This window comes from Ornithodoros turicata, chromosome 7 (assembly GCF_037126465.1).
Source record: "Ornithodoros turicata isolate Travis chromosome 7, ASM3712646v1, whole genome shotgun sequence".
Classification (NCBI taxonomy): Eukaryota; Metazoa; Arthropoda; class Arachnida; order Ixodida; family Argasidae; genus Ornithodoros; species Ornithodoros turicata.
This window is the reverse complement of record NC_088207.1, coordinates 47392807-47406111: the sequence shown is the minus strand read 5'-3', so window position 1 is coordinate 47406111 and position 13305 is coordinate 47392807. Positions and strand designations below refer to the sequence as shown.

The 13305-nt window shown below is 46.0% G+C and overlaps 1 protein-coding gene and 1 long non-coding RNA gene across 2 annotated transcripts in view; one reads left to right on the top strand and one right to left on the bottom strand.

Annotated features, from left to right (window-relative positions):
• The first annotated feature begins 307 nt into the window (after nucleotides 1–307).
• On the top strand, nucleotides 308–4559 carry LOC135401326 (uncharacterized). The gene is made up of 3 exons (XR_010424786.1): nucleotides 308–607; nucleotides 676–775; nucleotides 1406–4559. It is a non-coding gene; the product is annotated as an uncharacterized LOC135401326 (long non-coding RNA).
• LOC135401324 (uncharacterized) overlaps nucleotides 3626–13305 on the bottom strand; it is a 51445-nt gene continuing 41765 nt past the window's right edge. The window contains exons 3-6 of the mRNA XM_064633663.1: nucleotides 10879–10934; nucleotides 10671–10787; nucleotides 7301–7445; nucleotides 3626–7190 (exon numbers count right to left, since the gene is read on the bottom strand). Of these exons, the coding sequence (XP_064489733.1) occupies nucleotides 5008–7190; nucleotides 7301–7445; nucleotides 10671–10787; nucleotides 10879–10934 (2501 nt within the window). The 3' untranslated portion in view covers nucleotides 3626–5007. The remainder of the gene's footprint in view (nucleotides 7191–7300; nucleotides 7446–10670; nucleotides 10788–10878; nucleotides 10935–13305) is intronic.

Below are 13305 nucleotides of genomic sequence, written 5' to 3'. Positions count from 1 at the left end.
TTTATCCGTTTTAAATACAAACTTAAAAATACAGAGTTTGTCGATAATCACGCTAGGTGACACCAGCAGCGAGCGTTTCGCTGCTACCTACTACGAAGAACACGAGTCAAGAAGCAGGTTCAGGTTCGAAACAGGGCAGGTATCCGAAAAAAAACAGGGTACCACAAGGGAAGATCTAGACAAATAGTCAAGAAAACTGGGGAAAGGAATAGGTAAAAGGCGTTTGGCGTCGGTAGCGTCGTTTGGATTGGTTTGGATTAGTTTGGATCTTGTGGCAGAGAGGGGAAATGGTGCAGACGCCGCAGACGGAGATAAACACAACGTTGCATAGACAAATCAGACAAATCACGACCTACTAGTAGGTCGTGAGACAAATAACACGTTCAGTATTCATAACCTGCATCGATTGTATGATATTTCGATGTGCAGCTCACAGCTCTGATGGAGTTGTGCTCACATGAAAATGGTTCTCCAATTAATGCAGGAACACACATCGCACAGATACATGGCTGTCGCAAGCAAAAGGCAAAAGCAGGTGAAACGCTTTTGGAACAGTGCAAAGCCATCACTTGACAGCGCTGCAGTTTACTTTGAGTACGTGCTAGTGGTATGTATTTTTAGATATTACGGCAAAATATTGTTGTTGAACTGCGTAGATGTTTTGCTTTATTGCAGCTATACAATTTGTATGTTATGGCATGTGACTGTCTTCTGGCGGGAGTTTGCGGCTCTTCGCAGACGACATTGTGGAATCCATTCGTCTGCGTCATCAAAGGTGAATTTCCTCGGTGTTTTTGTGCGACTGTTTGCTCGAATCAGTGCATTTTTACATCTCCTACATTTTGCCATTTCGTCAACCCATGTGCAAGAGATCAATGTAAAGCTGCTTGTACATGATTGATACAGAGACGACACAAACAGGGACAAAAGAATATAAATACCGTTTTTTTTATTCTTTCTTGCTTTGAACATAAAAGTTGAATGCAAGGAAGCTGCACAAAACAATCTTTGCTGGTGCTGATGCAAATAAGGTGCCGTTTCCTCGAGAGCAAAGAGAGGCTCAAGAGAGAACACGTTCTGTCCAGATCAATTTGCTTGTGTGCTCTGTGTTCTGTCTTTCGTTTCTCTCTTCCCTCAAACTCAATGAAATGTCTGTGTTGTCCGTGTTTCCAAGCCCCAGAAGCATCGACAGAAGCAGTGCATTTCTAAGAATACATACACTATATAAGTTTTTGAAACCAGACAAGATAACCTTTTCGAAACTGAAGGGGAACAGTGTAGGTACTTGGATATTGATGATCGTATTTGTTAGACTGAGCTGTTTGTACAGTACCTTAACATATCGTATTCGTACCTGCATGTTTTATAATGCCACGTTATATCTTTTTTTTTTTTCTTTTTTCAGCCCGTCTGTAGGAGCAGGTCGCACAGTGCCGTGTTTAGTCTAATACACCCTGGATGCAACAGAGGAAGAGAAAGAGGTCTGCCTAAACTGGATCACGGGCCTGACCAAAGTGGTAGCAGTCTCTCACCTTCATCAAGGACAGCAGTCTTCTCAACCAGAGCAGCAGGGAATGTCTACACCAAAGTGGACCACTGACTGTGGTAATGTATTGGTATGATGGTACTGGTACGAGTGTGGACAACATTTTAGAACGCTGGCGAGCCATGATCTAGTACAACAAGTGTACGTAGTTTTCATGTTGCATAATTTGTTCTGTTGCTGCGTTTTGTCATGACGGCTTTTAAGGGCCTCCAAGATATCATCACTGTATTGGTTAGGCTGGATCAGTGACCTGGCAAAGGTGGTACCAGTCCCTCACTTCCAAGTCTTCTCAACCAGAGTAGCAGGGTACAACTACACCGAAATGGACCACTGACTGTGGTAATGTATTAATACGATGGAATTTGCACAAGTGTCAGCAACCTTTAAAAAGGCTGCCATCCATGAGCCAATAGAAATAGTGTGCTACATGTTTTTTTTTGTGTGTGTGTTGCCTAATTTCTTTGGTTGCTGTGTTTTGTCATTGATGACTTGTGAGGGCCACCAAGATATCATCACTATGCTGGTTAGTCATTGAGGTTCATCTTCTGTTTTTCACATGCGCATGATTTTGCAGTTGGTGAGGCTCTCATCCTCACAGGACATCATCATCATTCGTATGACCTTCCGAGGCTCCTTCCTCAAACTTTTTTTACCTGTGTCTGTTCCTATAGTCGTGTTCAACTTAAGAAGGAAAAGAAATTAGTCCATCAGCTCTCAAGACATTACTTAGACAGGATGGCTGGACACAGAGAGGTCACATGCTTGCTCCTCTGCCAGATTATGTAATGCATCATACTCACTCTGCTTCCATATTGGCTGTTAAGACTGGTCACATGACACTACGCTGCATGGTGGCGCTGCCGTATTCTCTTGGCACGCTATTGCAGCTCCGTATGTAGTTGACGGACTAGATTTCTTTTTCTTTCTTAAGTTGAACACGAGTATAGTTTTATTTGCTGCACCATGTCTAGGCCATCACGTTTATTTTTGTTTTTATTTATTACGTACAATTACAACGGTCAATAACATCCGAAAACATAAAGCTGAGCACCCAGTGGGAAATGATCCCTTGGCCAACTGCGCGTTACCAACTACCCCATTGCAGTCATCGTGTCCTGTCTTCCTCTCTGTTACGGTTCTTCGTTTTCGGGTTAAACCCGATTTTTCACAATAGTTACCCCCCCCTCCTTGCGGTCCTTCAACTTGTCGTTCTAGGTAAACTGTCGGGAAAAGTGAATCGTAATATCAAAGGGAGCTATTTGTGACAACCTATTTGCCCTCCTTTTATAATCCCCTCCTGCAGGAGTGAAAGGCGAGCTTTTGTGTAGCTTGGGTAAGTGTTTGAATGCCGCGGTCATTTACTGCCCCAGTTCCGAGCAGAAATATAAAGATTCTTGTTTCTCGTCCCAGTGTCACGACAGTGGCTTGTTTCGTATGCCTTTCTTTTCACCCGACAATTCCCCAATGACATATCAAACAGAGATCGTAGTGCCCGATTCGTCCCCAAATTCTCGTGTGTAAATAGCACCCAATTTTTTCCCAGCGAATTTGGAAAATCATAAAACCCGAAAACGAAGGGCCCTACTCTGTGTTTGTCCCTAGTCTTATTTGCTGCGACATGTCTACGCCGTCGCGTTACTAACTACCCCGGTCCCGGATATCTACGGTGCTCCAATAATGACGAAACTGCTGTCGAGTGTCGGTACGGAGAGGTTTGAGTTATTATCTCGAGTATGTACATAACGCGCATGTGGTGGATTGGTGGCAATATTTGTTAGCAGGGAGCTTTATCAAATCATATTCTTGTTTCTCCCTTTACTGGGCTCCGTAATTTATTACAGACTAAGCTAATCATGGGCCACAGGAGTGTTTGAAAGCACCGCAAAGAAGTGACCATATGGGGGCGTTCCTTGAGAGTAACATAAAAGTTCGCCCTCCTATTGGTCACCCATTTTATGTGTACTCATCCACTGTGAGGGTCTGTGTGTGTTTGTCCTTTTTGTCCGTGCTTCTCGGTTTTCCTCCACGATACCTTTCCACTAAATAGTTGTACTAATTAGGTAAACAACTTAGACAACATTATGAGCACAATGATTTTATTTACATTTCATTGCACTTCCACCATTAGATAGTTCACAACATGGACTCGGTCATTAAACGCGCAACTTGCTCACCATTTGCTACATACGTAAAGCCGGCATTTACGAGCCCCTAACAGTGCTGGGTTACTATAAAACATTTCAACATCTGTCATCACTGCCAGCTTTGCAGGGGCACTCTCAACGAATGCAAAGCAAGCCATCAAAAGGCCTTTTCTAATTCAATATACATTTGGTTATGGCTTAACGATTGCAAAACATGATTATACAAAGTGAAATTTGAAGGCACTGGCATGGACCTGGAAAAAATAGCTGCAGTGTATCCATCGGGAACTATAGTGACTTACTGCCATTCCTGATGCATTGTTAAAACAGTGGACAGGAATTGCTACCTCGTACATTAAAAGCTACAGTTAAATGAATAGCGAAAGTCTCAAACGTGGAATTGAGTATGGAGTAGTGCACATTAACGAGTTTGGAAGACATGCAGATGGTGGATATGATGTGGCGCAAGGATGTGTAGCCAGGATGCTGTGGAGCGTTAAAGCCTTGACGGGTCTGTATTTTAGAGATGTACAATACAAGCTGTCACACCAAGATCAGAAGATGAGTGTGGTATGGTTTTCTTCTTTTGTGTACAGTGTGTAGCAGTGATTTTCTTTGCACAGAAATATGCCTTAACACTGCAAACCATTTGGTTGTGCGCATCTTCTTTAAAATCCTTATGCCTTTTTTTCCTTGTAAACGGTGCAGAAGGACTTGGTGAAAGAGCTGGCAAAGCTAAAACACTTTAGTCACGCTGTGCAGACATGTGACATGTTTGAACATGAGAAAGTATGAGCGTCTAATCTCTCCCAGGGACAAAGTTTACAGAAGAGAAATAATTGATCAATAAATATAAATTTTGTGTTTGATCCCACGTGCATAACAAACATACTCATTCCATGTTTGAAATTGGAAATATTTCCAATGTCGTGGTCCACATTGAAAATGTCTAATGTACACGATTATGGCTCTTGTTGCATTGCAAAGCATTGCCAATTTGCTGAGCAGCATGCACTCACTCAATGTATTAATAGATTAATAGCTTCAGTTCCTACAATAAAAAATATACGCGTTATTTGAGAAACATGGTGACACTGTAAAAACTTTCAATTTGAAACATAGCTGTCACCGAATTACTTAAGTAGGTATTCCAAAGACTACTGCTATTCGGGATGGTCCAACCCAAGAATCTATTTTACAAGGCACACTCCACTGCGAGAAAATGTCCCGTATTTACAAGAAATAATGCAACAGAATATGCTATTTACACAAGAGACAGGTGCATGTTCCGCCTCCTTTTCAAATGTCAAGAATACTCTAGATCGGCCGATACAGTTCGGGTGGAGGCGAATCCGTAGTTTCAGAAGCATGCATCTGGAGTGTAGACGGATCTGTCGTGGAAATAAGAACGGTGGTTGTTAGGGGCCCTTCCGACACCCTGGTAGAATATCCTGTGACATCCGGAAATATTATTTTCTGAGGCGTGCTTCCTAGGCTGATGCCACTGGTGCTGCCCTCTACGGCTGTCTTATAGTGGCTTAAGGAAGACCTGCTATTCCCATTTGTGCCATTTGTTGGACTGCCGTTGTCCGCATCTGTATAGTGCCACGACTCAAATTTGATGCTGTCCGCTTCGCCTCCCGAGTCTGTCTTGCTAAGTCCGCTGTACATGCCTGTTGCCTGTGCGGTCTTTAGCAGGAAGTCCTTGTGAGAAAGCATGACATTGTCCAGTTCCCGTTTGGTGATTTCAATCACTTCCTTATCGCTACTGCTTTCAAGAAAGGATTCTGCATTCTGTTCTTTTGGAATGCGAATGCTTTCCACTGTGATAACGCGATGCGCTGGGGTCGACGTCACGATAGGAGTCGTCTCTTTCTTATCATCATCATCTGGTGAATAGGAGAAGATACCAGAAGACATGTTCGGGTTTAACGACGACTGCTCCATTTCGAACGAAAAACTCGGCGATACGACGCGTTCCGGGCTCTCTGGTTCCGGCGTGATGATGGCGACATCTTCGGAAGACAGACGGCTGGTCGGACGAGGCTTAGTTTCAACGACCACAGTTTCGCGGATGAAGATTGTGCGAGGTAAGCTTCCTGGGCTTACGGTGTCCTTTGGCATTTCAACGGTGGACAGCGACTTCATGGTCACTGGCGAGATCGAGCTCCCGTAGGAAACGTCCTCCCCAGATGGAGTCTCGCCGTATATGCGTTCGTAATGTCCGTTGCGCTTATCATCATCCGACTCGGAGTCAGACAGCGATGATTCTTCTGTCAGTGTCTTCGCTCGTCCGGTGCCATTAAGACGTTGGTATCCTGGAAAAAGTGCTTCGTCCTTCTTCATGATGCACTTCTGAAAGTTAAGGTTGCCCTCTGGAAGAACACCACTCTTAAAATCTAAGGAAACCGCACGTTCCAGCACCGTTGGTGACTTCTTGCTGACATCTTCGATGGCTGTCAGGTCTCCCGTCGAAGACGCTTTCCTCTTGGTTGGCGTCTCATTGCCTCTTGCGGTTTCCGAATGATCATCTGAGAACTGTGACGCAGCGGAGTCGTATTCTTCCCCAGTGGTGCCGGGAACTTCGTTGTTGCTTTCTTTGCCCGTGTCATCGTCAGGGGGAGCTGCCGTTAGCGAGACTGTCGTCACGTTGCTTGTGGGTTTGTCGTCACCTCTGCTGGAGCAGGATGACGAAGAGGAACTTCTGGCTCTATCTCTTTCTCCGTCATCAGTACATACCCGTTTCTCATCAATACGATGAACCTGCGCGGTTGTTTTAATCGAGTTATTTGGCGTAGGAGGCGCTGGAGCTTTTCGTTTATTCGGTGTTGAAACGGGCTTTCTCGTCGGCGTTATCACGGGCTCTTCGACCTCTGTCTCAACACTTTCTTTCGCCCTTGGCGCTTCTTTAGCTCTAGTGACAGTAACATCCCCTGCATCAATGACTTTGTCCTCTGTGTCCTCCACTTGAGCGGACGTCTGTACTGTAATGTCCTCTTTGCGTACGCTCTCTGGGACCACAACAGGTTTTGCGTGCGAGCTGTCGTGCATGGCTGTGGTGAGAACCTTCTCATTCAGCGACCCCGTCGTAGAAGAAGCGGCTCTCGCCTTCTTGGGACTTCCGTAACAGTCGCCGCCACCAATGTCCACACTTCTCGGACTAGACTTCATCAGCTGCGTGGCGACTCCAATGCTCTGAGACCTCTTCGGCTGAACGCTGCTCTGCGTTGGGGTTGCGGTACCGTCTTTTCCGATTTGTGTGAGGTCGTCGATCGACTGACTTCTGTACAACGGATGAAATAGTCTCTGACTCTTGCCACTTGTCCTGGAAGCGAGGGAAAGCTTGCCAGAAGAGGTCACCGACGGAAAGCCGCTCCGCTTTTCTCCGGGTTTGACGATCTCTAACTTGACGTCGTACGGGGAAGCGTAACTGAGGATGGTGAGGGCATCTTCGTACACCATATTGTTGAAGGAGACTGTTACGCTGGCGATCCGGTCCCCTGCGAAAAGGCAGCAACCGATGTATTAGCAGTTGAACAGTTGCTGGGTGGCTCTGAGCAGCCGGCTCCCTGGTTGTAGAAGCCAAGCTGGTCGAACATGCTACACGTACCGGCTTTGACAATGCCGGACTCGTTGGCAGGTCCCCGGTTCAGCACGTCCTTGACAAAGATGCCGTCTCTCATGTTGCCGCAGATGTTGAAGCCCAGACCGGTGAAGTCATGGCCGCGCAGAGGGACGATGATTCTTTCAGGCTCCTGTAGGGGTAGAGGAAGGATTGACGTGAGTGGGATTTCATACTGCGAAACCACCATTAATCCACCCTCATTTGGGGGAGAGAAGTAATGCTTTGTGTGCTGAATATTTGAACAACTCTACTACAAACCGTGCGTTAAACATGTGCGATCAGAGAACCCTTTTAAAACTTGCATATCAATGATTAAACGGCAAAGTGGGGTGCCACCATGAACTATCAGCTCGTGACCACCTTGTGTACGCTGTTAATGGAAGGCCATATTTACACACAGGTCTCTCCCGTTGTTTGATAATAAATTAATGAATACGAAATAACACTTGCTTTGGCCAAGGCATGTTTCAGCTGCCAATGACAGCTGGTACAAGATCAATGATTCTTGACTACGTACTTTTCAATCATTCATCTAGATCTACTCTTTGACCTCGTCATGAAAACTAATACAGTGAACCTTCGTTATTATGACCACGGTTGTTCCCGAAAAGTTTGGTCATAATGCGGAATTGTCATATTAACGGGAGGGATTTGCAGAGGTCTCACTGCATTGTTCCCCAAGAGTATGGTCGTAAAGCGCGTATGTCAGATTATCGGGGGTCATATTAACGAGGGTTCACTGTATGTGCCCAAAGCTTGATATCATCACTTTACTGATTTGACAGCAATGTTCAGTCACATTGGTGTAATTTCGCCAATTACCCTGGCAGTTACTGTGGGACAGGGAGCATCCCAATGAAGGCCACTGACGGATGCTCGCATATTTTCCGCGGTGGGTAGTTCGCCGAGACTATCGAAATCCCAGAGGAAGAGGGACTGCCCCCCCTACCTCCCCCCCCCCCCCCCCCCCTTGGTGTACCGTGCCACCACCACCCATGAGCAGACTGACCTGCTCCCTCATCCCGGTGTTTCCCCGAACATCACCCTCTCTCCTCATTCCCTTCCCTCCCCTGACAGCAGTGTTCTGTGTTTCATTTTCAAGAATGAGGTCTACAGCATTACGTGTGTGGAGGGACACCATCGTCCTCTGACCCAGCTGTCGTATTGGTCCTTCCGTTCGCTCTTCGTTCGTTTCTAGGCCGAACCTGCACCGGCACACTACACTACACTACACTACACTGCAGTACACTGCGCTGCACGAAAACGACTAGCGGAATTCACCATATCGATCTCGGAACTGTGCTCTTATCGCGCGTGATGTAATCGTTGCTCGTAATTAAAGGCGCACGCACAGCGCGTTTGACATCGATCGGCACGATAATCGGTCTTGCGTAGAGTATAGCTGTCGGCGTAATAACGTGTTCGGTACGGTGGTGGTTACTACAACACGATTTTTCACGTTTCGCGAATCTACCTTGCGAAGCACAAAATGCCGCAGAATGGACAGGAGGACTCTCATGCTGCGCGACCTAGTCTTTCGAAAACGCGGCACATGATAAACGCGCGTGCGACTGTTCATTGTACAGTCGGGTGTTTAGACAAAACATTTATCAGGAATGAATGCTGCCGAGTAGTTCCTCATTAAAGTGCCATTCTGGACTAAAAAATGCTATTTACTTTGTTCTTCATTAATCATTACAAATCAACCACGCTGAAAGACTGTCTGCCTGCCTGCTGTGTCCGTCAAAACATAAATGCCGTCAGTGAGCCTGACGCGCTTCCACGGATTTTTCGGAAGAACCTGCGAAACGTCACAGTTTGGAGATCAAGAGTCGATGACGTCACTATATGAGCTGTGGCGTCGTCTGTCTCGTAGCGACAGGGCGCGCTCCTTCCCGTTCTTCGCCCCGAACGTTCGAAGACTGCCAGCTGGCGACGGAAGGTGACCTTGGGGAAGCAATGCTGCCAGGCACATGGCAGATTCGCACATTGTGACGTCATACTTCTCAAAGCTAGAAACTAATTTTATGACACTTCCACATCGCCTGAAGCAGGATACATGTTGGTAGAATGCAATGCGACACACTTAAATTGCAATGACACGAGATGTAGCACTTCACCCACTTTGAAAAGATCTCGTATTATAAACCGACTCCAACAACTCATTCGGACGGAAAAATACCACACCAAAAGCGTCCAGATGCCCCAACCTTTTTAACAGTATGTCTGCAGAATCTACGAATAACACCCGTCGAATATTTTTTTTTGGCAATTAGGCAGGTTCTCCGAATTACAAAAACTCCGAATTACACACTCTTGCATGCGGTGGTACATGCTGAAAATGCCGGTACCCGATTGCTTTTCCTTTTCCCTTCATCTCGTTCCCAGCTGGAATGCGGGGAATACCGCGCTGCGGAAGGAATCCGCGAGGAATCTGGAATCGTAAAGTTAGCGTGATATCCATTTGGATATGCTTTCGAGGAAGAAAACACACACAAAAAAGTCTCACAAAATTCGTTCGCTTTTTTTTTTCTCTCTCTTCTTTTTTTAAAATCAAAACATCAAAAACGTCGAATTCGAAACCAACTGCCAGCTTCCGGTTGAAACGGCCCTTCCGGTGAAGTAATTAGCATTGCCGGCGAGATTCTCAATCGCTCAGCTGACGGCGGCGTCAGGCACCGAAAGTATGAACGCTGTTGTTTCTGTATAGCGACTGTTCAGCAGCAGATTGCGAGTCGGCGGAGGACCGCATTTTGTGACGGACAGCCGACCCCAGTGACGTCGTTCTGCACACTGTTGCCTGAATTGAGCCGGGAGCGCGCAGCCGGCTGCAAAATCCGATTAAATTCATTTTCCAATGTTCCCGACTGTTTCAAAACGAAATGTTCCGGTTACATGTATTTCAAGCACCCACTATTCCGATCGCACCTTCATTTCGACTGCGTTTTTTTGTCCCGACAAAAATATTCCCTTGTAACACTTTTTATCGTGGGTCAAAGAGGTTCACACGGGGAACCCTCCAACCAAGGAGAGGAAATTCTTTGCGTTTTCAATGTCCTCCTACTAAGCTGCCCTCTTTCCACGAGTCATTACAGCTGCCGATTTTTTGGCATCTATTCTTGACGCACCCCTTTTAAAAAGCCGAAAATATCAGAATTTGACAAAAACATATAAATGTCGAAAAACGCCCGCCCCAGGAATAAATGCCGAAAACGCCGGACCCCTAAACGTAACTAACGGTCTCCCGCAAGTGACGGTCGTTTCTTGCAGGTGTATCAATAACGTTTTCCAAACACACCATATCCAAGTTAATGACACTTTCAAGGAACATGGAGGGATGGGTAAGACCTATTACCATGGGAAGGCAGGAGTCGTCCATTGTCCGATGTCTCTTCGCCTGGGTAAAGACCCCCGAAAACGGAATAGCTTTGCTCGTCCAAGGCATCCAAGTGGTTTTCGTGGTGCCGTTGGTCTGTAAATTAACGAGAAGGAACGTCTCACTTGACAACCCTATTTCGAATTGTGTATTGACGTCTAAGGACTACCGTGGAAGACGTGCATACCTTTGGGAGAGTGGCTGACTGTTGAGGGCTTTCGGAGGAAGCGTTCGGTGCTCGGCCTGAAAAGAAGGTAGAGAACCGTGTAGAAGGTAGAGGAAAATCCTTGCAGGTCGAACAGAAAAAAATATCTGCGTATTTATCACTGGGGTAATCCAGATCATGCACCTGAAGAAAAAAGAAGGTTTTGTCATCAAGAGTAGTCGCGCGATTTTCGACACGAAAGGAATTTGCTTCGGGGATCAGTAGTCGGATATATAGCTGGTACATTAAACTACAACAAATATCAGTAAAAAAAAGGTAAATTTGATAGATAGATAGATAGTATTTGAGTTAGGTAATTTGATATTCACCGCAAAACTGCTTAGCGTTGATTATCTATACGGCAGTGTGCGCTATTGTTTCTCACAGGTAAAGCAAGAGCTCAACATAAACGCACACGGTGACTGGGCATGTTAATAACATGGTAGATCGATATCTTACTTCGGGAAAAATAGATGGTGGTATTCGGGAGAAGATGCAATTTAACTTAGCACACGTTTCACGAACTGTTCAGACTGACAAGCATGGAGACAGCCATGTGTTCTAGAATGGTACACCTCTTCCCTGAGAATGGTGGTGCTTTTCTTTTTCTTTTCGGACGATGCGCGCAGTTTGAGTGACGTTTCATGACTTGCTACCAGCACGCATTTATGTTTGAAGATTGATGGGGCGGCAAGCTGTCAGCGCGCTGAGAAATTGCTTCCCTTAACCCATCTCGTACGGGGCTCTTTGCTTATTAAAGCAGACAATGGACGCCGTATGTTGTCATGGCGCTACGGTTATAAGACGCTCCTGCAAATCGAAGTGTACAATCTCCCACGGGCGGCTATGTCAGGAGGAAACGATATCGGCCAGACGTTCCTTGTATTGCAAAGGGTCCTGATAAGTCCTGTAGCATGGGTACGGTTAATGTCTGTGAAAGTTATTTTGTACGAAGACTTTTCTGCTTTGTTTCTTGTGTCTCGAGGATTCGTCCACGCAAGCGCACCAGTGAAGTCTCCCATTCCATGCGCTATATAAATATACATGGCGGTCCACAAACCATAATAGAAGTTCATAGTAAACAACGTGTGGCAACGGAGAGACACGCCGCCAAGGGATTTTTTTTTCCTGCCAGGAACATTTGCCCTATATTGGTATACCATTTTTATTTCATTTCAATTGATGGAAATTTTTTGAATTGAACTTCGAAATTTCCCAAGTCAACCTGACGTTTTCTTTGCGCAAATGGGTTCCTCGTGTTCATTTTACTCAGTATAGCACCTGATAAGACACGTAGCGCAACGACAATTGCTGAAATACTTCACATACGTCACACTTTGGCGCTTTTCAAACTAGAGGCGACAAAAAAGAGCCGGAGCCGAGGGCTCATTTGCGGGGAATTTCGGCAAATTTATTTTGTGTGTTATACTCATGTACTATACTGAGTACAATGACCACGAGGAACCCATTTCCGTAAAGAAATCGTTCGGTTGACTAGGGAAATTTCGGAATTTACCAGAAGGTTGCGTGTCTGAGCAACTTGTACCGTGCCACTGAGTCGCTGGCATCCTCGACCACGTTCGAACCCGCAGCATTGGGATCACTATACAGGGTGTATGCGGAAAAACGTAACCCGCATTTAGGCACTTAGCTTGCTGTCTACCTAACTAACGAACTTCCGGTGGCGCACGATGGCGCATTTATGCGTGCGAAATCTGCAGAAAAATCGTGGAAGCCATATTCAGCTTAAAAAATAAACGGAGCAACGAAAACGTCGGCCTCCGTGCATCAGAATAGGGCAACATGGCGGACGCAGGAGGATTGTGTTCAGGTACCGCTAGGGGAGCTATCGGTGTTGAAGTCCAAACGATGTCCCACATGAATGCTCATCGGTAGTGCCCCTAGCGGTGCCTGCACATAACTCTCCTGAGACCGCCATGCACTGTCATGACCGCCCTATTCTAATGCATGGAAGCCGATGTTTTCGCGCTTTGTTTATTTTGTTTATTTATTTTTTTTACGCTGAGTATGGCTTCCAGGATTTTTTCGTAGCTTTCGCACGCATAAATACGCCATCGTACGCCACCAGAAGTTCCCCGGGTAAGTAGAGAACGAGTTACATGTATAAAAATGCGGGTTACGCTGTTCTGCACGCTACCAAGTGATCCACCGAGCCCGGTGTTACATAAAATACGACACATAAACTGGCAAGAGCCGTACCACTCGAAACTGCTTGTGTGGAATTCGAGGGCGGGTATACCACTCTCGCCGACCACGGCTTTTCACAGTCACGTCCCATATTCCGAGGCACAATTAACGCGGACGCCGTTCTGTACGTGGAACAATGTAACGCCCTAACCACATACCGGGGCACAGATGGGACGGTGCCCTATACATATACACCACAGA